Raw genomic sequence first — 27,570 nt, forward strand, 5'->3', positions numbered from 1 at the left:
ATTGAGACTGGAGAGAAATGTGGACTCTTCTGCAGCACTGTGCTCAGTTGTGTGTCATGGTGCGTGTTATCTTCATAAGTGTAGCTTCTCTAGAGGAGGTTATGACGTAATATATTATTTGTCAAACAGTAAAAAGCCACACCTGCATTTCCGTTTACCATTTATTTATTCACCAAATACAGTGAAAATGGCATCATAATATACAATGACTCATTCTTAGAATGTCATGACATTTTGTTGCTTTTTTGCTTCATAAAACAATGTTTTATTATTGAAAATATTAAGGTTTCATGCACAACAAACCATATCCAGTTTATTCTTAAATAATGGTACAAAATAAACAAAAATAAAAAACAAAACTGTATGTTTAAAATTGTTCAAATAACCACATGTTATTTGAGAATACTGTAAACAGTGCAATATACTCTAAAACTGCCATTTTCTAACAGATTCATCAACAGAGCTCAAGTCACAGTATACGATTTCTTAATAATAGTTTAACATTGATGTGTGCAAAAACTCCAGACACATTCAATTAGTCTTTTAAAAAAGTCCACCGCTGATATAGACGAGACCAGTGGACCCAAATCCTGAACTCACTCACGTCAGGCCTAGTCTCAATCTATATTTCCTCTCAGTAAGAAACATTTGTGTTGATGAGTTTTAAGACGATAGACTAGCATACCATTGAAATAACAAATATTTAGATATAAAAATACAAATATGACTTTTGTTAAAAAGAAACGTGCCAGGGTAAGAGTGGTGGCACCTTTGTTGGCACCAGAGTGACACTTCATGCAGAGATGGAAAAACTATTCATAGAGGATCAAACACAAGAGTGCCAAAACCAAAGATCAAATTATATACTGTATTTTCCATCTTTAAATAGACACAGACTTTCATCTCCAGATCTCTGCTGGCCTGTGTAGATACGTGGGATAATGTCCAAAACAATGCCATAAGGTAGATATGTGCAGGCGAATGAGCTACATGAAGGCGCTTTCCTGCACCTCTGAAACAAGTTAGGGTCAGTCTGGCTGTGGCCTAATGCAGTGTTTAGGGGCCAAAACTACAACAGGAAATATTAACATTGCACCATTATTGGATATATGTTTTTACAAAGACAACAGGCCTCCTTTGTAAAGCAGACTGCTGTTGTTGGGTCTGTGTGTTTTAGACAAAAGCGTCAGCAGCAAAAGGAATGCATGGGACTGGTGCTGAAAGGACAGCTCCCTAGGCTGACTGAATCCATGAAGCAAAGCCTAGAGGAGGCAGGGGGAAGGGGCTACAGCCTAGCTTCTGTACAACATTGTGAAACGGACTTGGATCTTGCTTCAACCTTGAGTGGCAAGCCTTTGTTTGTTTACAGCGCTTTTTGGAAAGAAAATTAGAAGAGACATGGTCATGAAAATAATGAAGTTCATCTGTCATCAAAGTCCGCAGAGATTGAGATACAGAGCGTTTCAGCCATCTCAACATCTTCAAATCGGGATTCGTTTTTGGAGAATTGCCAGCAATCCCAAAGATAAGTCTCCTTCTGAGTCTCTACCTTTTACATTTTCTTTGTATCACATCTTCTTCCTCTCCTCTTCGCATGTCTGTGTGTCACCCCTTCATCACACCACCTGTTAAGTCTTCCTCCTCATCCATCGCTTCGTGCAGTCGTTTTTCCCTCCTTCAAATCCTCCTCGAACATGCACAGCCGACAAGTGCTTCAAATCGGTGATCAAAATTAAAAAAGTCTGCAAGGCATCGGTCAGGTTTAAACCCCGGGTGAAGACTTATCTGTCATGCCCTTCAGTACCTCATCTATTCGGTCATCCTCGATCACCACTGTGGAGAGAAACAAGATACATTTAGACTTTATTTGTCACGACTTATCTTTATGTGCGTCTGTCAGTGCTGTAGTCTACTTTAGAAAACACAACTAGAGCACTGGGGAAAGAGGTGCAGATGCTACTGAATAAATAAACAAACGCCACTGCAAATCCCCATCCCCAAAGAGCACGCACTGCCTTTGGTGCTGAAAACAAACAAAGTGATGGCGTCAGTTGTGTCCGTGGAGAAACCTTTGGAGAGCTCAGAGCAAAACGGGGTGTGCCATTGGAGGATCACCGTTTCACTGATGTAAACATGTACTTGAGTAGACCTTTGTGTTGTAACGCAGCCAATTAAATGAACTGCATCAATCATCATGGAGCTTTGACAGGGACCATGTTTTCAGTCCATTTTACGCACTGAGGGACGCACAACATATAATGCAGTTAAATTATCCAAAGCCACGAAATAATCCACTAAAATGATTCATGTTATAAATGAAAATACTGTCATAAAGTAGTGAACTTGTTTAGGGTTATTTACCTCTCTTCGCTCTGCCAATCTGCCCGAGCTTTGGGGGCCTCTTTCCTTGCGACGCAGCGAAAAACGCGCTTGTGTCTTGCAGTCCGCAGCTAAAGGACATCTGGTTGACCTCGCTGTCTGCTCCATAGCCGCTCATCTTGCTTTCGTTGTATGGCAACACCTCGGACATTGTGGCACGAAAGGGACTCGGAGCTTCTACCGGGCTGAGAGAAACAAGAGCAGAAAGAAGAGACGAGTTGCCTTTCTTCCAAGTATCTGCTTCAAAGACAAAGTAGTTTCCCCGGTTGGACTGGTCCTTGTTTGGATGCTGGCTGGAGCTTTGCAAAGGTGTCCTGGCGCAGCTTGAGGTTCCTCGGTGTCTTGGCTGTAGACTGGAGAGCTGTGTTGGTGTGAGTGGCTGGCTGATGTCTGCTGAGGGAAGTGGGAGATCCCGGGATCATAAAGGAAACCCAAGCAGAACGGTGAAGTCATCCATCCGGGTTTGGAGCGCGTCTCTCTCTCTTTCTCAGCGCGCAAGAGCAATAGTGACTCCAACTGGCCACACGAGGTAGCCTGTTGTTGCAGGGTCGTAGAAGGTAGGTCTACTGTACAATATTGTAGAAGACTGTGAAGCTCTTTACTGTCTCAGTGTATAGTGTCATTTACTCATACTTTAAATAGCCTATGCATGATTATTAAGCAATGGTTCTCAAATTTTTCACACCAAGTAGACCCACCACCTACAAAAACTACAACTATATACCAGCAATGATCTAAACCAGAGCTAAAAGAGGACCATTCTAAGTCTAAACTGGGGCTAAACCATGTCTAAAATGGCACAAAACACAAGCAAAGACTGACACAAAGGACAGAAATATGGATTGGAATAAATCAACTACTGGATTTTTTTAAACTCCAGAAGACCCAGTTTACCAGAGTGTTTACGGTTGTATTGTCCACCACAGGTATCTCAATTATGACTATTTACTTTTATTACACATCACCTTAATATATATAATTTCTTTTCTCTGACCCTCTGCTCTAATGTGGAAACTATTAATAATCTCAGAGCAGCTTATGTCAGTGTGCAGTCCTGAAAAGCAACTGCCAGGTCAGCTGAGTTCTGAGGTCAGGGTGTTGCTGGAAAGTCTCCCATGTAGTCAAGGAGATCTCCGACTTTCTGGCCACCTCAAGGTACGACCCACTTGACCTCATTTTTATTAATAACTGCACTGGAAAATACATACACCGCCCCCCAACCGACTGTGCTTTAACACATATGGAAATAGAGAATGTTGAAGTGTTACTTAATAAGGCTATATCCTATTTATCCCATGAATAAATGTTGTTGTTTTTTTTACATCTGCAAAATTAAAAGATATGATTGAGATGTTATATTTGTTTATCATTAGTTTAATTAGTAGAGTACGTGTGCAAAAATCTTACAAAATAAAAGTGATCTGCTTCCTCAGAAAGTTCACTTTTCACTGTACTTGGTGAATTCATCTATCTCTCACTCAAACCTTAGGAGTGAGTGGAGAAAAGTGTTTTACAGCTGCATTAAACATGTGTGAATCATGATGATGATTTCACCAGGATATTGTCACAGGGATCAGATCACAATTTAATTACATACCATATCGCCCATCCCTATTTGAATGTCCCGCTGAAGGTCCAAATGCTCAGGGCAAGGCAAGTTTATTTGTATAGCACAATTCATACACAAAGTAATTTAAAGTGCTTTACAGGATAAGAAAGATATTAAAATCACACAAATCAAAACATAAATAATCACAAATAATCATCATAAAATGACCTTTAAAACAGAAGGGTCTGCATAATAGAAGCGCTGCCTTTCATATGAGCCTCCTTCAAGACTCAGGCCTATTACCTAAATGTTGATAATGATAAACCTTCCATAAAATATTCAATTTTCATCATCTGAAATGTATTTCTTTTTCTTCTTTGTCTTCAAAGTTTTGCAGTGATCCAACATCTAAGGAGTTGTGGTTGTAGCTCTGGGCATGTGCTGCTGTGTCAGGCCACACAAATTACGTTAACCAAATCATTTGGGTTATTCCCGTGCTTTCCCCAAGGTGACTCACAAGGCATTTCTTATACAACTGCAGCCTAGAGCTGTCCTCTGCAGCACAGAAGTTGATTCATACAAGGTTCACTCAGGGGCCAGGTGACCAAACCACCAATGAACCGAAACAGAGGATCACTACGTGATATAAGGCACAGGCCACATGGAGCACTGTGTAAAATCATTCTGCTTCTAGATGATCATCTGGCCTTTTCATCACACTTTACTTTTTACCTACTGGTAAAGGTCAGTCAGCCGATCAGCTCCATTTGCTCTTGGTGAGATTTACAATCTTTACCAAATGAGTAGAGCCTCAGAGCCACTGCAGCGTAAAGCATCAAAGATCATATAATCTGAAATCAACCTTAAAATATTTTTGTTAAATGTATTTAGAATCAGTATTAAATCTACATCATATATAAAAGGAATAACATTACATTTTTATGTTGTACTGTATTGTATTTTTTACCACTCTCCTGAGGGAGGAGAGCTTGTTGATGTGAAATATAGACAGAGCAATCAGACTAGAAAGTAGGTCATTTATCCCACATTTCACTGCATGCCCAAAGCATATGTGTGACAGCAGTAATTGGCATCAGGGACCATCTCCTGCTGGGCTGTCTCTCTCACTCACTCCCTCATTCACTCACTCCAGTGATGCTGCAGTGTCTTTGTAAATTCCTCCTTGACTAAACTCTTTAAGCCTAATGCATCCCATGTTAAGATACAATATTTTAAATATTCCCTGGTTATTTGGGGAATAATTGTACACTGTATAAACTACAGACCTGTACTGTGCCTTTAGAAGTATATTTGTAGGTCAACTAAATTAAAGCCACAATATTTAACATTTTGGCCAGAAAAACAGAAAACAGAAAAGCATGTTTTCCAGTGCGTGTCCATCTCCATAAACCTGAAGCCTCTGAGGAGGACCTTGCTTGTTTCCATGGAAATGTTGTTCATTTGGCTGTAATATTCCACAGTATGGCATATAACTATCCTCATGGATAATGTTACAAAGTACAGAGTTTAAACTTTCTATTTCCAAAGAATAATGCAGATGATGTGCCACCTCCAGAAAGTTACATTCTACCTTTAACCTACGCTTTATAATGACACTGTTATGAAATGATCTCCAGATAAGCACACATCAACTTTTTCACCCTTGTCATCGCCATAAATCAATTTCTGTTCAAATGAAGCAGAACTAATTGGTAAAATCACGAGCCATCGCCTGTCAGCTCTCTTAAAGATTAAAAACAGCCTCTCAGGACGCCTTAATAATTGTTTGAGACATGAAAACAGAGCTCGGTCTTTTTGTATATCAAGGCTGCCCTCTAGTGGTAAAATAAATTCCATTAAACTGAAGACGGTAAAATAGGTCAGTCCTGTTATTTGTCTAAAAATAGGTATCAAAATCAACCATTATGGTGTAATAATGAAACTGTATTTGAAATGTATGGTATATTAATAGGTTAGTGATGTAAACTGTAAAGAGCAGGTTTAATCAAAGTAAATAGTAGCATGTGGATGACACATTGAGAGTAAGTTGTGTAGGCTTTTTATTTATTTTTATTTTTTTCTATTTTTTGAGACACCATTAAAAAGTATTTGCAACTGAACCTTGAAAGACCACTGTTTTCCTCCCATCTGCTAGATGTATCTTTTACAGACATTTTATGAACCTCAACGTCACATAGACCAGTGCAGGCTTAAAAACAACATAGTGGCGTCTTTCTGCAGGCCACTGTTCCTACACTAGAGGAGACAAAAATAGCATGATGACTCATATTGCTTTTTAGTTGCCAGGTGCAAAGACCATTGTGTAAGGTAAAACAAAAGGATTCTTCTCAGTCATCTCTTAAAACAGTCACTTCTCATCACTTACTCTTTTGCGTGTACTTCAACATGTAACTTTTTAGTGCATGTGTTTATAGGAATAGGCAACTTCTATTATTAGGCTATTGCCATGGCTATGCCTAATTGTTGTCCTGGTTTAGTCCCGTTTTTGGCCCAGTTTAGTCTTAGAGAATTGGTTTGGTCCTGTTCAAGTCCTTGTTTTAACATGGCCTAGGCTAGTCCAGGATTGGTCCCACTTTAGGAAAAAAAAAAAAAAAGTTTTTTGTTCAGTAACAAGCTGCAGTGAGAGCCCGTAGAGAAACTGATGTAATAATGTGGCTGCCTTTTTCCTTGGAGCAGGCAACTGTGAAGCAGTAGACCTATAGCTTTATTACATATTAAGCTGTTTAATGATTTTGTTACCAGATGCTTTTGTGTGTCAGATTAAGCTGTGCATTTTTCCCCATAAATCTTTAATATAGGATATGATTTTGACCAAAAGGGGTGTTTTTGTCACTAACATTTTACAATTAAAAAACAAAAAATAAAATAAATAAAATTAAATAAATAAATAAATAAATAAAAAATGAAAATGGCTTAACATAAAAATGAAAAATAATTGTGGGATATTTACAGCCTAATGTAATGTGACATATGTATGGTGACAGGTTTTATGTATTTATTTATTTGTTATTATTATTATTATTATTATTATTATTATTATTATTATTATTATTATTATTATTATTATTATTATTATTATTATTATTTATTTATTTATTTATTTATTTTATTGTTGGGTGCTTTACTGTAGGAACATGCTGCGCTCTAGTGACGTCATCAAGATGGCAGGCGGCAACACGCGAAAAAAGTCTCCCGGCGCAACAAGCCCTTTCCTGGGCAAATTGCACTGTCTGTGGCAGGATAAACACCTGGTCTTGTTTAAAACCGAGTACACCTTGCTTGTAGTTTCAATCCTATGGTTTCTAGAAATCGGGATCAACGTATGGGTTATACGAAAAGTGCCATGTGAGTAACTGAGCGAGTGGCTAGTTAGCATGCTACAGAGCTTCACCGTTGTTGTGAACCCATCTGAATGCTAAATAGTTAGCTTTAGCACCCTCGCTTGATACGCCACCTGTCAAAGTTTGTGAGTGGTTGTCTTGCCAATGTATATTCAGTGTGCAATAGAATAAACAAGTTTAATTAAACAGGCCAACTTATTAAATGTGTGTCTAATGTAGCCATTGCGTGCATCAATTTGAAAGTAAATCTAATAAGGATAATACATGTTGATAATTGCATTTTTACAATCACCAGACACTGAAATTGATTGGAAAGCCTACATGGACGAAGTGGAAGGCGTTATTAATGGCACCTATGATTACACTCAGCTCAAAGGAGACACTGGCCCTCTGGTGTGAGTTTTTATGTACATTTTTAAGCACTGATCTTGTTTTCATTTTGTTGAGGTTTTTGTTTTGAAATATTTTTTATGTTCTTGGTTTATGTTTTTTGTTTGTTTCTAGATATCCTGCTGGCTTTGTTTATATATTCTCTGCTTTGTACTACATCACAAGTCAAGGTGTTAATATTCGTCTTGGCCAGTACATTTTTGCAGCCTTCTACCTCATCACACTACTGCTTGTCTTCAGACTATATCTCCGTACTAAGAAGGTAAGATTAATGTTTGCCTGTATGAAATCTGAAAGTTTCATAAATATATATTTGTGCATTTCCAGGTTCCCCCCTATGTGTTCTTCTTTGTGTGCTGTGCCTCTTACCGTATTCACTCCATCTTTGTTCTGCGGCTCTTTAATGACCCAGTAGCCATGATGTTGCTGTTTGCAGCCATCAATCTTTTCATAGATGAATACTGGTGGTTAGGCTGTGGCATTTACAGGCAAGTATGTCCTACAGTTCAGGTGCTAATGTGTTTTTTTTTATTTATTTAAAGTTGTTTCCAACAGTCTTCCGTTCCTTTATTGATGTAAAAAAAAAATTAAAAATGTTTTCTCTTTTGACAGTTTAGCAGTGTCTGTGAAAATGAATGTCCTCCTGTTTGCACCTGGGCTACTTTTTCTTCTTTTGTCAGAATTTGGTCTGATAAAAACAATCCCAAAATTGTCTCTCTGTGCAGGCATACAGGTACATATCTTCTATCTTCATGTCACTGAAAACCATAGAATTGAGACAAAAACATAGTTAAAATGCCATTATATTACTTTAATACAATTGTTAAGTCGATATGTTATTACTCCTTTAGTAACATTTTTAACAGAAACGGAACACTGATCAAATGTTCCCACTAAAAAAAAATCCCCCTACAGGAATGAAAAACTCACTGAAAATCCTGCCAATATTTCTTGACTTGTATTCAGCGCAGATTTAACCCCTTTTTTCCCTACAGATTCTTCTTGGTCTCCCTTTTCTCCTTGAAAATCCTGTTGGCTATGTCAGCCGAGCTTTTGATCTTGGGCGGCAGTTTATGTTCAAATGGACAGTGAACTGGCGTTTTCTGCCTGAATGGCTCTTTCTCAATCGGCAGTTCCACCTCCTCCTGCTGGCTGCACATCTCCTCACTCTCCTGCTCTTCACCTTGCGCCGTTGGAAAAGGTTAGAAACTCAGTCGTTCACTTGTCAGTTGTTGAAAATCAGTTGTTCTTGAGTGTTAGTGAAATGTTTGTTTATTTATTTATTTGATAGGAACAGTGCATATTAATTAAAATCTGTAATTATAGTGTAAACTAGACCTGTCATGAACAAATTTTGAAGTGATATATCGCCACAGAGAAATATTATGATAAACGATAATATTGAAACTACTCTATGTCACTGATTAAGATTTAATAAGGCAAAATCATCTCAGTAAACCATTTTAAATAGACAGTCTCATTAAAGCCATGAGCTGCAACAAATAAATGGCAAAATGTACTAATAATTAGCCATAAAAGGAAATTATCCATCCCTTCACCACTCAAATCTTATCATATTACAACAAAAATACCCCAAATCTCCCCACTTTTGGTAAGAAAAAGTACTCACGATAAATATTGAGACCCAAAATATATTGTTCCAGCCTTCATGTATTGAACGATAAGTCGATATAGTATTTATCGTGACAGGCCTAGTGTAAACATACTAGATCATGGCATAGATACTACTTTTATACCTGTAGGAAGTTGGCTCACTTTGGAATTAACTTTTTATTTATTGTGTTTTATCAGACCAGGAGAAAGTATCTTCGACCTTATTAAAGAACCAAGCAAGAGGAAAGTCCCGCTTCAGAAGACCTCGGTTGATCATATCCTTTCATTTATTCTCGTGTTTAAAATTTATCTAGTGAATTTTGATATTCTCTGCTCATATGTTTTGGAAAAATGTATAGTTTTTGACCTTAACATACCTGCACAGATTGTTCTCATTTTGTTTACGTCAAACTTCATTGGTATGTGTTTCAGTCGGTCGTTACATTATCAGTTTTATGTGTGGTATTTTCACACCCTACCTTACCTTCTCTGGAGTGGAGGTGTCAAGAAGCTAGCGCACTTGCTAAGGTATAATATCCTTTTCCTTAAAACAATGTAGTGAATATGATTGTGAATTACATGTGTTATGTTTTTTTAGGGTCCTCATCTTGGGTTTAATTGAGCTGTCATGGAACACGTATCCTTCCACTAGTAGCAGCTCTGCAGCTCTACATGTCTGTCATCTCATCATCCTCCTCTGCCTGTGGCTGGCTCCCCCTGTTTCTGTAGTCTCAACAGATACACAAAAGAAGGACAAACATCAGTGATCAATATTATGTCGGACATTGGTTTTTTTTTTTTTTTTTTTTCCTACTGCCTTCACCTTTGTCTCTACTGCAATACAAAGCTTTGAGTGTTGTGTTGGATCTATGTAGTGGTCTTTTTGTCATCATGTGAAGGATGTTAACATGAAGGTGCAATCCTCACATTAAACCATTAGACCAGGCATTGCAATTGCAGAAAGCATTATATTTTTTCTGAAGAAGAAATCCAAAGTAGAATTAATTTGGAGAAAGTTACAGAGATGATTTTTGGAGTGAGTTGTTTATGAATGTGTCCATTTTGAATTATTTAGTTGAGAACAATAAACTGTCACAGTTAAAGCTTGTCCTTAGGTGATGGTACCTAAAGTGATACTTCTAACCTAGTTTTAAAATGACAGTACTTAGTCACACCATTCCATTCTGGTGTTAGATTAAACGACTGAAAAGCTGAAGGCAATCGTAGTTATAGCTAATATTATGTACAGAGTTGCTTGCTTTGGTTGTTGGACAACAATGTGAATGAATGTACCGTGGACTAAAGCACAATTGTATGTAGGTTTTTAATAAAATGTAGTGTGAATCTCTAAGGTAAATATCACGGTAATGCATTTTGTCACTAAATATTTGCCAAATTGATTGTACAATGCACTAATTCAAATGTCTTTATTACAGAACAATTCAAAAATAGTTTTAATTGATATCGCTTTGATAATAAAAGGCAACTTGGAAAAGCCAAAGGATACTCTTAAAACTACAAACCTATTTGGCACTGAAAAGCTAATCGTAGGCAGTAGAAATAGTTTCATAGAAGGTTGCCTCACACATTATTAGGATTATAGCACAACATGTTGAGTTTGATGTTTTCATCCCAGTGACGTAGTAGAAGAAACAGCTGTCTGGCTGCCCCCCTCAGTCCAGCCAAATCCACTCCCTCAGGGAGCTCCTGACAGCGCAGCCAAAAGTCGGCTTTCGCCGCCACCAACTCCCACTCCATGAAGTACCCTGCACAGCGGTGCTCTAGCCAGGCTAAAGCTACCGCAGTAGCCCATGTGGACCCCTCCAAGTCCTCTTGAGCCAGCAGGCTATTGCCCTGGACCGAATCCATAGAGAGGCTTTCACATACATCAGTCTCTGAGCCACGCCCACTGTCGGCCTGGCCATGGCCTTGCCCCGACAGCTCCAGAGACCCCTCCTCTGAACTGGGCAGGTCAGGGGGAGTGCTGATGGGCTCTCTGTCAGATGGGTGTCTTCGCCGCACCCTCGGCTCCAGTATTAATGGTGTGTCATCTGGAGTGTGATGGAAGGGAGGAGCCACAGGTTTAATGAGAGAACAAGTGGAGGGAGAGAAAGTTACATGTTGAACAGGAACAGCTGATGATTTGGCAGCAGTAGATAAAGATGGAGCACTGGGAGATGTGCAGCGGAAAGGTGGGCTCAAGCTGCGTCGGTGCAGGCTGTACGGGGATGCCCTCTTCAAGCGATCCAGAGGGATCTGGACACAGTCTGAGTAGATCTCTGTCAGAAGAAAAGCTCCTGATGCCAGCTGCAGACGCACCTGTCAACAGGACAAACTATTCAGCATGTTGACTGTTTTTGTGTGTGTTGTATAGATCTCACCAAGGGCAGATAGTCTGGAGTTTCAGGGTCAAGCTGTTTCTCAGGCTCGGCAGAGAGACAGTGAGACTTAAGAGGAACCTGTTTCCCTGATGAAATGGATGACCTGAGTCTGCCAAGTGGAAATCTAGTGCGATAGAATCAATAATTATTATTTTATGTTACAGCCCAGAAACATAATATATGGCACAAAAATCCTCACTTAGTGCCAAAGAAGCTCTCCATTGACTTGCTTTCGATAGATCTTTGTGAACGGGAAAATGAGCTGCCTGGAATTGTTGGGTTTGCTGCAGTGAAGGAAGTACTTACACCTTATAACAATGCAACAAGAAAAAAATACTGTATAATTCTATAGTAAGGTACGAATGGATATGGTGACAATGTGAAATGTAGAATCAGTGAAACTGATTTACATTCCAGAGTACTTGCTCCAAAGATAATAATGTGTTATTAGTTTGTTGTTAAATGCAGTGATTGTATGTAACTTACTAGAATCCCAGGATTTAAGGCTACAGGGCGAGGCAGGAGTTTCATCTTTGTCTGAGAGACATAAAATGTGTTGATGACCTGACCTGAGTGGAAAAAATGTTTTCTTTGTCTACCTGTGGAATTAAAGGCATCCTCCAGGTCTTCACTGTCCCTGCTTGTTCGGCGTCTCCCTAATCCCACAGAATACGTTTTCTGTTTTCGACTGCCAGACAGGGAGTTTTGCCTGTTACCCAAATACATTCCTAAAGCATTAAAGTAGAGAGTTTCTGTGATAAAGTGTCAAAATAAATAATTAGAAATTTGGCTGCAATAAAGATGCAAAATGAAAGTGAACATACCAGTGTGCTGGACATCCAAACATTCTGCTTTGCTTTGGCTGCTGTCTGTTATTGCAAAGATTGTGTACATGCAGACTATGTTGCAGTGCTTACTGGTCTGAATGGCCTTCGTACGGTAGCGTTTTAGTGAATCTGAGCAATAAACACATGTACATTAGTAAATGAGTATGTGTATTCATTTATCATGTCACTGTAAACATGTAACAGAAAGTCTCACTGTGTCCAGTGTCGCCCTCCTTCTCTGCCATTTTTTCAAAGTCTCTGATGACTGAACGTGCAGTCAGCTGATGGACAATCTCCTTCCATATTTCACCCTGACCTTCATCAAGTCTTTGTTCAGCTCCGTCCATCACTGCTGTGCTCGGAGCTTCTGATGACCACAGGTGTCTCAGGTCTACAGTGACCTCCCAGGACACTGGGCGCCCACTGAACAGCCCATGTATGATGGACCGGCACTGACCTGGAGGGGGGTCCTCCAGTGGCACAGCACAGAAGAGATTTTCTGGATCTACAAAGCTGTCCCAGTCCAGAGGAGATGCAGGGAACAGGAGTCCATCTGATTGACACAAAACAGGTCACATTGGTTTTACGCTTCATCCCATTAAAAGCATTTTGCTTACTGGAATCATTGAGACTTCTGTGAGACAATGTGTCAGGTCCTGATGGAGGCTTTGTGTCTGCATCACTTTCATCAAGTCTTCCTCCCAAGGTTTGGTCAAAAGAAACTCTCTCCAGTGCTCTTCTCAGGCGATGCATCTCTATCTCTCCCTGTGGAGAGGAGAAACTGCGAGCCGCCATAGTAGAACGAGCCAGGACTTTGTGTCTTCTTCTAGAATCCTCGTTCACGTCCAGATTTCCCTGTTGGAAAAGAGAAATAATAACTTAACTACTGCTACTTGGTAAATTAACGTAAAATCTACCTTTGTTGCCTGAACTTCAGATGATTTTGCTGAAAGGTTTTGATGCCACATAGCGTCTGCCCAGCGAGACAGGCAAGATTTCTTTTCAGGAGAAGGCATCTTTTCCAGGTCTTGGGGCAAAGATCCAGTGTCTAGTAGAGAACCAGAGGGGGACTCCTCCAAACCAGCGCTGGCAGCCTCCATGTTGTACGAGGTGTTTAAGTGAGACTGGGAGTGTGTCTGCAGAGTGTGGTCGCTGCTGAGGGAGCAGCGTGTCAGAACATACTGCTCCTGGATGTAAGAACTCTCCTCGATCCTGCGCCGCACATCACTGGACCACTCCACATCCACCCCTTGAGTCAAAGTTGATTAGAATATGACTATGTTTTGTTTTGTTTTTTTGTTGTTTTTTTTACAAAATTATACACATTGAACTGACCTAAGCTCACACCAGGATCAGCATCTCTAGCACATGAGAACTCAGAGGAGATTTCTCTGTAAATTTCCCTGAGAGCCTCCTCTAAATCATTACCTTCTGCACAGGTCACCATGGGCATTAACTCTGAGGCAGGAGGTGGAGAAAGGTCATCGCTTATTACACCTGCAGAGCTACCATGCCCAACTTTAGCAGCCTGCTGATAAGACTGTGTAAGAAACCGGTGAAGGAGTAATGATTGTACAAATACATAGCTGATTATATGTTAAATGTACCTCGGTCTTCTTTGATTTGAGGTTGGTTGTGTCATACAGAGTGCAGTATCCAATAAGGCAGTTTCCAGGGTAGAGAGGAGGAATTTCATAGGGTGACAGAAGAGCCTCTATATTTTCAGGCAGGTACCAGTCAATTCGAACATCAGTTAATACAGGTTCAAAAGCTTTTTTCAAGGATTTGATTAACTACAAAAAAAGAAAGAAAAAACATGTCAAGAAATTGAACAAATTACACATATGTTTCTCCAGTAGATGGCAGTGTAGTACCTTTGGCTGGAGTCTCTCCTCATCATCCAAGTACTCTGTCAGGCCTCCTGTCAATCTGGACACACCCTGCAAGAGCCGTCTACAGGCTCTGGGACCAAGGCCCAGTCCAAAACATCTGCAGAATTATATTTATTTTAAACTAATCAAACTCAAAACCCAATACTATGAATAAGATTGTCTCAAATAAAAAAATATAATAATAAAATAATAAAATCAGGGCATGTGTCACATTTGAGAGTTTGAAAAGAGCAGTGTATAGATTCTATGAAAAAGCTTAGCAGTCATACTCCAAAACAGCTGATTTTATAGCCAATGTAAACTAATACATTTTAAATAAAGTAACTGCTGTATAAGATGTATAGAGTGAATTGAAACGTGTGCAACACAATACAGTGATGGAGGACATCCATCCAGTGGGAGAATACTAATAAGGTATAAATGGACTTATAGAGAATTGCTGAAGGCCTGGAGCAAACCAGTGAGTGTGCCTCTTACTGCAGAGGAGAGCACTTAGTGGAATTGCAAGGCGGGGCAATAAAATACTGTCCACTTTCTTCTGCCTTCCATGGAGCTTATTATTGAGGCTCTTCTTTTCTGTCCCTCGTGTTCTGTGCTAAGATGACTCATGTCTTATGTTCTATTTATTGTAATAAAATAAATAAATATGACTTCTTGCATATAAAATTAAATGTGACAGTATGTTGAAAGCATATGTTCAAAAATATTGCAGAAACCCTTTTTGTTTAGAGTTTGGGCACCCCTTACCTGCCAGAGCATGTGTTTCTGCGGACCAGTTCCAGTATTTTGGACACACTGCTGATTGTCCCATCTGTAATGATAAATATCTGCCGAGGACAGGACCGCTGCATTGGCTGCTGATACAACCAGGACAGCACCCCCAGCAGGTTGGTGCCTCTCATGTCTGCTTTCATCCTCTGTACATACTCATTAGCTTGCATAAGAGTGACCTGTAGTGAATAAGTGGACAAACATGAGTAAAAAAACAGGATCCACAGCATTACAGCAAGCATCATCTGACTCATGCGTGCACATCATCAATGTCACCAGTGCAAATTGAATGTTTAATATCAGATGCCCGAATTACTCTGTGAGGGAAGGACACAAATTTAATTACCTCTTCTCTAATAAAGAGAAAGCAAACATGCACACCTCAGCACCTGCACCTTAAAAAAACTGTGTCCAAACAAGGAAGCAATAGAGTGGACTCTGCAGCTGTAGTTAAGAGTGCAGAAAAGGTCACCATATGGTCTGCCCTGGGTGCAAAGACACACTGTCCTTACAGTCCCTTGTCCAACCCAAACCTAATACTCTGCTGCTACGGCAACACAACAACTGACCTTTTACATGATTAGTTGGCCCAAACTCCTCTGTATTTAACACTGTAAACCTAATGTGAGTGAAGTTACACACATGATGATTACTTTGTTTTGACAATTCAACCTGTGAACACCTACATCAGTGCAAAGTCTACTCATGGAGAACAGTGGTTTAACAGTGGTGCCAAAACCCACAATGTTGAGCGTGGTCCCAGAAGGGAGACTCTTCAGGGCTACGACCATGGCCTCCTATGAAAAAAAAACAAAAACTGTCAAAATACCAGGATGATTTGCTGTAAATGTGTTTGTTGTGTTTGTGGTGTGTGCATGTATGTGTGTCCGTAAATATTAAGGTTGATTAATGATGATGATGAGATGCGAGAGTGCATCCAAAAACACTTACTTTCACACGCTGAATGTTGGTGCCACTCATGCTGCCGCTACGATCAATAAGAAACACAACTTCTCTGGTGGTTTTGTGAAGTTCAGCTGGTTCGCTCAGCAGGTCAGGACAAAAATTAAGCATCAAAACAGGATGGCTCATGATGTCTTTGTGATAACGTTTTCGCACAAACTCAAGCTGTAAATACAAACATTATCAGTGCTGAAACAGTCTTTATCGCAGTAATAAAACAAACCTTTTTCTCAGGATCTGAGTCTTTCCGCATACAGCGATTAAAGTCGCGACGACAGGAGATCTGTTGTTCGTACTGGCTGAAGGAAAGTCGTCCTCTCTCTACTATTACTAAAGGGTTGTGAGGCTCTGGAAAAACAAATATGGGAGTAAACGTTTATCTGTAAAAAACTCACAATAGAAAATGGACTGACCACTGAGGTGCAGTATGATCTCTATGTGACGGTCATAGGGATGCTCTTGTGCCAAGGTGATGTATGTAGCAGAGGCACTTTGGGCACTAGGGTCAGCGTCTGCTCGCAGGGCGTGGGTTGGGCTCTCCAATCCTAATAGCACGTTACAGAACAATCTGATAAATTAAGATATTTCAAATAAGTAAAATCATACATTTTGTACCTGCCAATAAGCACGCTCCTCGGACAAGCAGTTGAAAGTTGAGTTCATAAGGTGCCAGGTTAGCAGCTGGACTGGTGAAGATGCCGTGTGCACACTGTTGTTCAGAGTGTATGGCCCTGTCTTGTTTCCCAGAAGTGGCACCAAAACAGCTGGTTGCTCTGAGGGAATGATTGAAATAGTTGACATAAGTAACATATAAAGACTGCAAACAGATGTAGACCTGATAAAAACATTGTACCCTATCTCCTCTGATTTTCCTCCATTGTCGCTCTTGCTAGCCCTGTGTCCAGTGACTATTGGCGTGAGCACTGTGGGGTAAATGATGCGAATGGCTCCATTTTCTAGTGTAGGAAGTTCCAGTGTGGTGCTTAAGGTTATAGACACTATATCCATGGGACCAATGACTCCTGTGCCCACAATGAAAGTGGTTCTTTCCAAATCTTCATCCAGAATAACATGTCCTGAAGACAAAATTCAATGTTACACTTTTAACTATAAAAAACAACTAATTAGATTTAATAAATGCAGTAGAAGGCCTATACAGAAATGATATTCACCATGAGGCATGCAGTCAGATAGCACTGTACATATTTGTGACTATTGTATTACCATATTAATGCCAGTTTAAGGACAGAATAGTTTCAATATTATATTTAGTCTCAGTTTGTATCTGTAGTGATTGTTTTGAAAACCCTAATAAGATATGGTCTTAAATGCATATAGTAAAAAACTGCACACCATTGGTACATTGCATATCGAAGTTACCCCTGCCACAACATCCCCATTCTCGGCTATTGCCACAATGGCCCTCCAGACCAAACTCTGAGCAGCAGTCTAGACAGCAATCCTTCAGCTTTCCTCTGCTCTCAATATGAACTCCGACCAGACGACCAGCAATGACTGCCTCAAATCCAACCACTACCTCCTTCTCTCCAAGAGGGTAAACAAAGATACCTGTGACAAATAATGTGTATAATAAGTGTCAGTTATATTTCTTTGTAAACTATTCAATGAACAATTTAAAGTACCGTCCACAGCATCAGTATCAACATTGGCATAGGTAAGATGGGCAATGGTGCCGAGGGAGCAGCCGTTGGCACAGGACTTGATACAAGAGGCCTTAAGTAGCAATGGCTCCCAGGTGGAGCGGTTCCTCAGTCCCACCATCCTCTTAGCATCTGACCTGTACCTGCACATAGTTAGAAAAGGAATGACATTTGTACTAAAGAAAAGTACCAAAGTACATCATAAGTGTGCACAGTACTGATATAAGAACTATACTAACTATTTTGAATGTGAATATATTGTTACTAATAAATAGAGTAAATATGGGGTGATCGATGTAAAAGCAATGGTTTTGTGATAGTAAATGTAACAGCAGCATTAAATTATTGTAGATAAAATTACATATGCAATAAGACTTTCATTACTTACATGAAGAGAACTCCTTGTAAACTTTGAGGAGTTTTTGGTTATCATGCATTTATATGTGCGTGTCAGCCATGTAACTAAGCTATTTCCTCTCCTCAGGCTCTTAGCAACCACTAATGTTAGTTTAAGTAAGAGAGACCAGTCAATGATTAACCCTGCAGTTTAGGGCCCATTATTACTAAACATTATCCCAGGTGTTTTCCATCAATAGTCATCAATTCTCCACATGCACCAACAACTACTGTCTCACACACATCTGACAGCCTCAAACTGCTCCTTTAGCCTAAATAATCTAAACAACAAAATGTCTTAATAAAAAACAGTAAAGTATAATTTGGAAGTTTATGTAAAAGTTGTAGACAGAAAAAACTGAAACACTGGTTGTGAATGCCTGATTGCCTGTGTGCAAATACATGGGTTGTGAGTTAGTACATGTTTGCCACGCTTCATGTAACGCACTTTTCGCAGTCACCTTTAGGACAAAATCAACAATCTCCATCTGGCTACTGTGCTGTCCAGCCATAATAGACTGGTAAATAGCAGTTTTGTTAAAACAATATGCGTCTCATAGCTGATCATAGTGAGAGCAAAATGGTGCCTTTTGCAAAATTAGTGTGCATGATAAATTGATTTGATTCTAGTATAAACTCAATGTACTAAAAACAAATTGCTAGACTTACGAAAAATGCATGTAGAATTGTGTAAATTGAAAGTGGATCACATGATCAACTTTTGATCAATGGCACTGAATACACAAACATGAACAGTGATGCATTTGAGCACATTTTTAGCATCCATATACCTTTTCCACAACAATACTATTATGGGGCAAACTGAAATGTCCCAGAAACACTTACTTTAGTTTAGTGCCAGGTCCAGCAGTCTGCTTCAGTGTCCAGCCTCTGCATCACCTCTGAGGATCCTACTTATACGGCAACAGTAGATCACAATTCTCTCTCTCTCAGTCGCTCTGTCCCTCTCTCTCTTCTGCAGTTTCCCTATAAAGAAACCCCTTTAAAGTCAAGATCTATAATACAATATGCCACATGTCAGATGAGTTTCAAGTTTGACCATTACATACAAAAAATAAACTACAAAATAAATAAAATCAAATAAAATCACTGACCAATGCACCAGATGTAGCCCATATAAGTTGAAATAGGTGGACATGCTCTCCAGTTGAACCTGCCTCTGCTGTGAGCCCTCACTGCAGCGACAGTGAAACAGCTCTGATCACTCACTGAGATTCTGGACCTGCAGCAGAGACAAGCCAATAACACAACAGTAAGTGAGGCAAGTCTGCTTCTCATCCAGAGAATTGGCTGTGATGGTGGCAGCCATAATTCATGGCTAATGGTGGGGACAGGCAGTCTCTTTCCACAGGTCAACCACTCAGTCACATGACACAAGGTTTAGGTGCTCAAACAATGTGTTAGAAAAAGTGCACAGTGCACATACTCTTCATTTATTATGGAGCATTATCTACACAAAATATGTAATTAGTATATTTCCAATGGACCAAGTGTAAAAGGTGAAACATCTGGCCACTGTTATCAATTGACGTACCTACTAATTTACACACTTTGTTTTACACGACCTTTAATACAGTACACCAACCTCAATAAGTTATTTAACTACAATAACATTTACATGTTGTATTGCTGGCTTCTGTAACCTTTTATAGTTAATAACAAGTTTATAATTTGTAAATGATAGTGTATAAACATTATGTTTAGTGTTACTCTCTCCCCCGAGTCCCTTGTCCACGTCTACACCCCCTCACCTGCATCATACAGAAAGATACGGGTCTGTGCAGTTTCATCATTCTGACACTAGATGACGCGCTTTCACAGTGTAGGCTTATGGGCATTTGGATGGCTCCTGGACTACTCCCCTGCAAATGAAGATAAGACTTCTCACTGATAAGTAACATCCACAGTTTCTCTGCTCTATGCGTGACTTGATTTCTTCAGTCACTTTAGCCACATTACACAACTGTATGAAAAGCTTAACAGTGCAAAGAATAATATTTAATCAGTATTTTGTTTTGGACACCATATGCTACTGCTTTAGCCTTAGCTTGTAATATTGGGTTAATACAGTTAATTTAACGTAAAATCGTATTAATGTGACGGCGGGGCTGAGGACGTCATATTAGATCTAGACCTAATTTCTTGCAGATCTAACAATGACCTGACGTCAGGCCTGGTCTGGTGACCATTGTCCTGGGTTCAAGTGTCTGTCTGAGCTAAATGTTGGGAAGCTCCTCTGCTTAGGCTACCCCACTGACCTACATTTCAATTGTTTTCTATTAAAACAATGGAGGAGATGGTTTCATAACTGAACACAATACCTGGTGTATTCAACATGATTGTTGTCAAATTTGCATAATTAAGAAGCTTATAGTCAGTTGTGGGCAACAGGGAGCCCTTCCTTATTGTTATGTGTCACATTTTGTAGAATATTTTCATATTTTGAATGATTACTTGCCATGGCAACAGTCCCAATTTTACATCATTCTGAAACCAGTGGATAACATGAAACTGCACTCAACAAGTGTAAAGCTATCACAATGTAAACCCAGTACTTGAATTTCCACATTGTCAGAATATCAGAACATCACTGAAGAGTTTAACAGCATAACAAAACATTACTGACATGTGCATGAGTGTGTCAGTGTGTGGATGGATTTTGTCGGGAGAAGAAAGAGGTGCAGAGAATTTCCCGCTCGCTGGAAAAGGAGTTAGAAAAAAACAAATTAATCAAAGTACATCAAAGAGCAGCAGATGGAGGAGAGCACAAATCAAAGAGTACCGCCGTATCCCAGGACGGTCCGCCTGACCCTGCCTCAGCCTCATGCCACCAGGAGCGGGTCAGAGCACACTGCACAAACACAACATCAGATCACTGTGAGGATGGAAATATATTTGTTTACTGGAACTTTTACAGACAAGGATTTTGTCTTTAATTACTTAAAGATCAAAGATAGCGGTTTTGCTGCTGTGTCAAAACTTTACAGAAAATATACAAAAAAACGTAATGGACTGCACGATATAACTTTTCTCCACCGTGGACATGTTATTGTATTGCCTGGAATGTTCCACAGAATGGTATTAAGTGCATATAACTTATTCAATTAAAGGTGTTTTTATTTCAAAATAGGAAAACATGCATTCTTATCAAGCAGGGACACTACTCCAAAGATGTGACCAGTAACTTGGCCTGGGTCCTCCACTAGTAAAGTTACATAGTGCACCTTTAAGTGTGTCTGTAAGTTCCATGCAATTTGCCTCATTCATTTTGGAATTTTTGATTTTCCTTCTAGGCTTGGAGTAAACCTGCAACAAAGCCTAAATGAAGCATCTCTTCTTAACTGAAGCATCTCTTCTTAACTGAAGCATCTCTTCTTAACTGAAGCACCTCTTCTGAAACAGACGCTTTGTAGATGCCTCCCTGTGAAGTTGCTCCAGACACTCTCAGTACCACTGGCCAAAGAGCCCAGAAAATAAGTATTTACAGTAAACTTCAGCGCTTTCATTTACTTATATACTATAATGATCAGTAATCGCAACATTTTATTTGTGTCTGCTAGTACATACAGAGTTGTGAAGCTCACTGTTACTGTATTTTTTATGTAACAAAAGTAGAGTTCAGCAGAGAAAGACAAAAGTGATGTGAACTGACAATATTTTAATGGGAGGGAGAAAGGACTGTAAGTGATCAATGGAGGCGGCCGCCAATTGATGCCCGGCCCACATCTTTGAAGTGGGCATCCTCAGAGGACTGCCGCACACAATGGCCCTTTTGATGCCCGGGAACATGCCAGACACTTCTGTACCGCTCTGTGCCGTCCGAACCACTCCTGCTCTCCCTGTACTGTCCACAATGTGACTTTGGGTTTGAAAACTTGTTGATGTGTCTCTCCACATTCCTCCGCTCCAGTGTCATATCAGCACATACTCTTACATGCACAACTCTCTGCCCTCCACTCTGCGTTAATGCATTCAAACAACTCCCCTTTACTAAGCCGCTAGCCAATCCCTGCGCCCGATAGTTCCTCCCTTTTCAATGGTTGTGGCTCCCTCCCCCGCATCCTCTCGCAGAATCAAACCTCTTTGTAATGTCCAGCCTTGGCAAGTGGTGCCCGACTTGCTGTCATAGCCTTAATGAATTCATCTGTTTGTGTATTGGACATAGCACCATCTATGCCTCCTCCCTTTGCCTAGTTTTCAGCTCTCATCCCCTCCTCCATACTGATCTCTATATATACCAGGGACCACTCCAGAGAGCTATTGTTCCTCTGACTAAACGTACAGACAGATGAACAGCACGGCTGTGGGAGAGAGCCAAGAGATCCAGGAGGGAGACACCAGCAGCCTCTTCTGCCCCTGTGCCTCCTCCTCCCCATCGCCTGAGCCGGTCTGCCTGCCCTTCTGTCTGTCAGTGCAGGAGAGGAAGGGCCTCGGATGCTACTGACAACATGCTGCTGCTGTCACTGCTTCTCTTGGACTTGGACCTCCTACTGGCAGCTCCTGCAGGTAGAGAAGTCTACAGGATGCCCCACAGTGCACTCAAAGGTAATATACTGCGTTTGTGTTTTAGTGTACTGAATCTGTTAACTGGAAAGTTGTAGGAGTGAAGACATTTTGCTGGTCATCCAAGTCACTTCTTCAGTTCTCATCAGATTTAAGGCTACACTATGTAACGTTTCAGGGGCTCCCCCACCTGCTTCTCTCCATGTAGATGTCATTGTTTTGACAAAAATGTTCCACAAGAGGTATAACTAATATAACGCCGTAGAGATAAGTAGGTAACACCATAGGTGGGTGGACAGGCCAGATCTGTGGAAAGTGAACCCCACTCATAGTAAACATGTTTTACAAAGTATTTTGAGCAATAAAAACAGCTATGGTAAATAAATGCAATAAATGCAAGAGAGATATGTTTAGTGCCATACTGGTGGCCTCCACCAGAATAGTTACGTAGTGCACCTGTAAACTGCAGATAACATAATGGAAATAGGGATTTACACCAATAAAAAAGTGCAAGCATTGTTATTCCAAGTACCAACCAATATTCTGGTTCTATGGTCAAACATCTGCTAATTTTGCTTAGAAATGAGGATTTACATAAATATATTAACTGAGCATCACTTCAGTTATCATATACTGTTAAGAAGTGTTCAGAACAAGTGTCTCTGTATTCCCTACACTGTCTGCCCATATCCCCTGAGCCCATCGTGTTCACCAGCCTTTGCCTGCTCAGCTCTGGCCTTCTAATTAAGTCTTCAATCAGCATTGTTGTTGTTACTGTCCCATTCTGTGATGTGGTGCGGCACAGAGGGGGGCAGCAGGGTTAGCGGCACTTTTGAAGAATGTCTCTCAAAGTTTCCCCACCATGAGCAGCTTCACTAACGTGCTCCCTATGAACTCCAAGAGCTGAATGAAATTATACTGAGTGGTTATGAATAAGACATTTACTAAGATCTTTGACTGTGTCCTACAGCTTTATCTGATCGTGGTACTGTGGTGCTAGAAGCTGCCATGACAAGTGCTTTGTCTGCCCTGGAACGAGCGTCTTCTGAGAAGAGTCGGGCTGAAGCGGGCTGCAGGGGCTGTGCTCCCTGCCTCTTTCAGGACTGTGGGCAGCCAGCATCATGTTGTAAGTTCTCAAACATTTTCTTCAAACAGAACATAAAATAAATATATTTTTAGAAACAGCTGAGTGATCAACATTTTTAACAGCAACCCCAAGCAATGCCCTGACTGAGCCGAGCTGTGAGGTCATCAGTAAAGCACAGAAGCTGACCAATGAGGCGGAGCGTAGCTGGGCCCTGAGTCAGGCCTGTGCATTCTACCAGCACCGCTGCCTGCCCCTGGAGCTGGACAAGGAGAGCTGTATCCGCATCATGGGAGAGAGTTGCAGTGCCCGTGTGCTACAATGCAGCCTTCTCAGCACCATGCACAACCTGGAGCCCACCACTCAGACACAAACACAAGGTGAGGCCAAGCATCTCCTGTCACATCATTAAACAGCTGTTACAACTACAGGTCCAGTGTTGTGACCCCCTGTCTGTCCCAGCAGCAGTCTGTGGGCAGAGGTCCTCTGCAGTGCCAAATATCACACAGCCACGCTCCAGGATTGTGGGGGGCTCTCCTGCACCCCCGGGCAGCTGGCCATGGCTGGTCAATCTGCAGCTGGACGGGGGCCTTATGTGTGGAGGAGTATTAGTGGACAGCTCTTGGGTTGTCACTGCTGCTCATTGTTTTGCTGGGTTGGTATCCATTTTACTTCTTTCAAGACACTAAAATAACTGTTTATCAGCCACTGTATAATTAGCTACATTTCACAGGAGCCGCAGTGAGAGCTATTGGACCGCTGTAGTGGGAGAATTTGACATCACCAAAACTGATCCTGACGAACAGGTCCTCAAGGTCAACCGAATAATTCCACATCCTAAGGTGTTCATCACTTGCTCAAACAAGCATCTACAATACATATACAAGCTCTGTTAAGACATGTAGTAATTGACATTTTTCTTGCAGTTTAATCCAAAAACATTTAACAATGACATTGCCCTTGTGGAGCTCACAACTCCAGTTGTCTTGTCTGATCATGTGACGCCTGTGTGCCTTCCCGGAGGTACTGAGCCCCCTACTGGCAGCCCCTGTTTGGTGGCAGGCTGGGGGTCTCTCTATGAAGGTAACACATGTGCAGAAAAGGTTTTCTCTGTTGAAATATGATTCCCATATAAAATGCCACTGTATTTGTGTATGTCTTTGCTTTCTGATCAGATGGCCCATCCGCTGATGTGGTGATGGAGGCAAAGGTACCACTGCTGCCTCAGAGCACGTGCAAGAGCACTCTGGGAAAAGACCTGGTCACCAATACTATGCTCTGTGCTGGCTATCTCTCTGGAGGCATCGACTCCTGTCAGGTGGGCACAAATCAGTCAAAACTTGTCAGCAATGGTTTGACCTGTTAAAATAAAATTATGGTAATGTTTTATACAGGGGGACTCTGGTGGGCCATTGATCTACCAGGACAGAATGTCTGGGCGGTTTCAGCTCTATGGCATCACCTCCTGGGGAGACGGCTGTGGAGAAAAGGGGAAGCCTGGTGTCTATACACGAGTATCTGCTTTCTCTGATTGGATTCAGTCTGAGATACAAAGTTGGTTTAAAACAACAGAGCATATACTGAGTCTTCTTAAAATTGCAACATTAACATCATGATTTAAACTTTAAAGAGTCTTTTGGGAGTCGGGAGCCCACATGTCCAGAGCTTCTTAAAACCACAGAGATGACAGAGGAGGAGCAGAGGGCAGAGTTCAGCTCACTGTGTCGTTTCTACACTTTATCCTGTCCTCCTGGACTGTCAGCCACCGCCTGCAGCCAGTCAGCCCAGGACAAGTGCCTTACACGCTTTAAAAAATGTCGTAAGTAGACTGCTCCTTTTTAGATACAGGCTTTATTATAAATGTTAATCGCAAACAATCTGTATCTTGTCTGTGCCCAGAGCTGCGTTCTTTCCTTCAGACTCTGTTGGATTTACTTCAGAGAGCTGAAGACTACATCAGAGACAAAGTGGACTTAACTTTTTTTACTCAGACTCTGCCTCAGCTTGTTGAGCACATCTACAACACAGCCTTTGCTCACACCCGAGAGAGGAGGGATCTGAGCCATGGCCTTGGGTTGATTGCAGGTAGCCTTTTCTATAATGCATTGTAGCAGCATTTTTTTTTATGCTTATTTAACTAGGAGAACCAGATTCACCCTCACTGGTTAAAATGTTTTTTTCAGAGCTATTGGGTGATGTGGAATCAGAAGACCCAGTACTGCCAGCTTTTTTCAGGGAGTTGGGCCCATCAGTCAATGACTGGCAGAAGTATCTGCAAAGCTTGGCTGATGATCAACAGACTGGTACAACATCTGCAATGCAGAAGCAGGAGGAGTGGCTTTTTCTAAAGGTAAGTTCTATTTACTATTTACTATTTTTTTCACTAATGACAAATATTTGACACATCATATATATCCATAGAAAGAAGGCTATTTAGTACAGCAGCTTGTAGCAGACTATGAGTCAATCATCTACTCCTTGCGGTCCAAGTTGGATGCTAGAGCACCGCCCCCAATTTTAAACCTCGATCCAACTCTTCTAAAAGAAGAGTCCAGTGAGTCTCCCTCCTCCTTCAGTGGCACTCAGGAGAGCGCCTCTGTGCACAAGGAGGAGGAGCCCTGGGCAATCGTCACAGCCTTGATCAGGGAAATTCAGAAGGTGCAGAACTCCAGTGTAACACCTGCTCCAAAAGACAAGCCTCCTGATCCCTCAAGGGCCACATCTGAGAAGTCACCACAGCCATCCCCAACACCTGGAATCCACACAGTTACTATGGCAGAGACTGAACACAATAAAGATCATCAAAATGTCAAAACTACAGGTCTACAGAGAAAATACAGAAGTCTACTTCGTAAGAGGCAGACACTGACATCCAGTGGCAAAGGTATGTTGCACACCCTCTCAAAGAATGCATATTTTATTTCTATGTTTATCTGTTAATTACAGCTAATTATTTGATTGTAGTCTGTCCTACAGTCAGGGAGTCCTCACAGAAAGTGAACCAAGTAAGAGACTTGTACCAATGGGTCCTAAACATCCCCAACAGGAATCTACAAATGTCCTTCCACGAGGTAAACAGAACTTGTACAACAGAACAAAGGCATCTGTGCTTTAGTATAAACTCTAAAGAAATTGTACATTGTAGGTGCTGGTCGATTTGAACTCAAAGAACGAGCGTGGTCTGTATGAAGCCCGGGTGAAAGCTGTAGTGGGGGGACGCCCTTTGACCTTCTACTGTCTGGTTGGGCTGGAGAACGAGTCATTTTACCGCAGCGTGCCCAGGATCATCTCTCTGGCACTCGAAGGCCTTAAGACTTAGATTTTTTAAATTTACATATTAATAAAGATTAATCTGGGACTAGACACAGGGCTGACTGACATGCCACTGTAATGAGGATTAAATATGAATGTATCTGTTTCATAGAAGCAAAACTTAACTTATAAACCTGTAAATATATAAATTATTCATATATGAAAGGCTGAGCCTAATAAAGTATGCAGTTTGTATATATTATTTCTTTATACATAATATTTATTTGTATTGAGAGGCCATTTGTATTTTTGTAATAAACAATACATGAAATAAACCCTTGGTAGATTGACATGGTAATTTCTTGTCCCTCCTTACTGTGGTATTACGATGGCACCATGCCTCAGACATTTGAAGCATCAGGAGCCAAGCTGTTAATGCTCTAGTATGTCTCAGCTAATGCAGGAGCAGAGGAGGGCAGCAGCTCCTCAGGGGTGCAGTTTTACTCTGTGGATCAGAGCTGACCT

At 40.9% G+C, this 27,570-nt stretch overlaps 4 protein-coding genes and 1 long non-coding RNA gene across 5 annotated transcripts; 3 read left to right on the forward strand and 2 right to left on the reverse strand.

The window, feature by feature from the left end:
• Nucleotides 1-150: 150 nt before the first annotated feature.
• On the reverse strand, nucleotides 151-2,783 carry camk2n1a (calcium/calmodulin-dependent protein kinase II inhibitor 1a). Its single transcript, XM_033982923.2, has 2 exons — nucleotides 2,362-2,783; nucleotides 151-1,833 (listed from the first exon to the last, which is right to left on the reverse strand). The coding sequence occupies exons 1-2, from the start codon at nucleotides 2,528-2,530 to the stop codon at nucleotides 1,763-1,765; spliced, it is 240 nt and encodes a 79-aa protein (XP_033838814.1). The 5' UTR covers nucleotides 2,531-2,783; the 3' UTR covers nucleotides 151-1,762.
• Nucleotides 2,784-7,102: 4,319 nt separating this feature from the next.
• Nucleotides 7,103-10,072, forward strand: alg3 (ALG3 alpha-1,3- mannosyltransferase). The gene is made up of 9 exons (XM_033983053.2): nucleotides 7,103-7,294; nucleotides 7,586-7,685; nucleotides 7,795-7,942; nucleotides 8,008-8,168; nucleotides 8,293-8,413; nucleotides 8,676-8,881; nucleotides 9,493-9,569; nucleotides 9,678-9,822; nucleotides 9,893-10,072. The coding sequence occupies exons 1-9, from the start codon at nucleotides 7,111-7,113 to the stop codon at nucleotides 10,059-10,061; spliced, it is 1,311 nt and encodes a 436-aa protein (XP_033838944.1). The 5' UTR covers nucleotides 7,103-7,110; the 3' UTR covers nucleotides 10,062-10,072.
• A 696-nt stretch (nucleotides 10,073-10,768) lies between these two features.
• vwa5b2 (von Willebrand factor A domain containing 5B2) lies at nucleotides 10,769-19,110 on the reverse strand. Its single transcript, XM_033982608.2, has 22 exons — nucleotides 19,032-19,110; nucleotides 17,772-17,932; nucleotides 17,482-17,697; nucleotides 16,982-17,204; nucleotides 16,744-16,901; nucleotides 16,542-16,673; nucleotides 16,352-16,476; nucleotides 16,117-16,293; nucleotides 15,852-15,962; nucleotides 15,142-15,344; nucleotides 14,377-14,491; nucleotides 14,110-14,295; nucleotides 13,838-14,042; nucleotides 13,420-13,751; nucleotides 13,120-13,357; nucleotides 12,717-13,055; nucleotides 12,500-12,631; nucleotides 12,275-12,403; nucleotides 12,162-12,212; nucleotides 11,875-11,983; nucleotides 11,676-11,799; nucleotides 10,769-11,613 (listed from the first exon to the last, which is right to left on the reverse strand). Exons 2-22 carry the CDS (start codon nucleotides 17,908-17,910, stop codon nucleotides 10,876-10,878), a joined length of 4,182 nt encoding a protein of 1,393 aa, XP_033838499.1. The 5' UTR covers nucleotides 17,911-17,932; nucleotides 19,032-19,110; the 3' UTR covers nucleotides 10,769-10,875.
• Nucleotides 19,111-22,660: 3,550 nt separating this feature from the next.
• Nucleotides 22,661-23,850, forward strand: LOC129457008 (uncharacterized). Its single transcript, XR_008649043.1, has 2 exons — nucleotides 22,661-22,751; nucleotides 23,680-23,850. It is a non-coding gene; the product is annotated as an uncharacterized LOC129457008 (long non-coding RNA).
• Nucleotides 23,851-24,082: 232 nt separating this feature from the next.
• On the forward strand, nucleotides 24,083-27,112 carry prss56 (serine protease 56). Its single transcript, XM_055228603.1, has 12 exons — nucleotides 24,083-24,173; nucleotides 24,259-24,448; nucleotides 24,527-24,635; nucleotides 24,720-24,876; nucleotides 24,969-25,111; nucleotides 25,188-25,347; nucleotides 25,424-25,612; nucleotides 25,693-25,878; nucleotides 25,977-26,143; nucleotides 26,215-26,677; nucleotides 26,758-26,864; nucleotides 26,939-27,112. Exons 1-12 carry the CDS (start codon nucleotides 24,083-24,085, stop codon nucleotides 27,110-27,112), a joined length of 2,136 nt encoding a protein of 711 aa, XP_055084578.1.
• The last annotated feature ends 458 nt before the right edge of the window (nucleotides 27,113-27,570 follow it).

The sequence above is a fragment of the Periophthalmus magnuspinnatus genome, chromosome 17 (genome assembly GCF_009829125.3).
Source record: "Periophthalmus magnuspinnatus isolate fPerMag1 chromosome 17, fPerMag1.2.pri, whole genome shotgun sequence".
NCBI lineage: Eukaryota > Metazoa > Chordata > Actinopteri > Gobiiformes > Gobiidae > Periophthalmus > Periophthalmus magnuspinnatus.

Coding starts and splice junctions, on each gene's coding strand:
- camk2n1a (XM_033982923.2), bottom strand. CDS start 2,530: ATGTCCGAGGTGTTGCCATACAACGAAAGCAAGATGAGCGGCTATGGA. Junction 1,834..2,361: donor GATTGGCAGAGCGAAGAGAG/GTAAATAACCCT, acceptor TTCTCTCCACAG/TGGTGATCGAGGATGACCGA.
- alg3 (XM_033983053.2), top strand. CDS start 7,111: ATGGCAGGCGGCAACACGCGAAAAAAGTCTCCCGGCGCAACAAGCCCT. Junction 7,686..7,794: donor GGAGACACTGGCCCTCTGGT/GTGAGTTTTTAT, acceptor GTTTGTTTCTAG/ATATCCTGCTGGCTTTGTTT. Junction 9,823..9,892: donor AAGCTAGCGCACTTGCTAAG/GTATAATATCCT, acceptor ATGTTTTTTTAG/GGTCCTCATCTTGGGTTTAA.
- vwa5b2 (XM_033982608.2), bottom strand. CDS start 17,910: ATGGTGGGACTGAGGAACCGCTCCACCTGGGAGCCATTGCTACTTAAG. Junction 16,674..16,743: donor AGGAGCGTGCTTATTGGCAG/GTACAAAATGTA, acceptor ACGTGCTATTAG/GATTGGAGAGCCCAACCCAC. Junction 16,294..16,351: donor ACTCAGATCCTGAGAAAAAG/GTTTGTTTTATT, acceptor TTGTATTTACAG/CTTGAGTTTGTGCGAAAACG.
- prss56 (XM_055228603.1), top strand. CDS start 24,083: ATGGGAGAGAGTTGCAGTGCCCGTGTGCTACAATGCAGCCTTCTCAGC. Junction 25,348..25,423: donor GATTCAGTCTGAGATACAAA/GTTGGTTTAAAA, acceptor TAAACTTTAAAG/AGTCTTTTGGGAGTCGGGAG. Junction 26,678..26,757: donor ACTGACATCCAGTGGCAAAG/GTATGTTGCACA, acceptor ATTTGATTGTAG/TCTGTCCTACAGTCAGGGAG.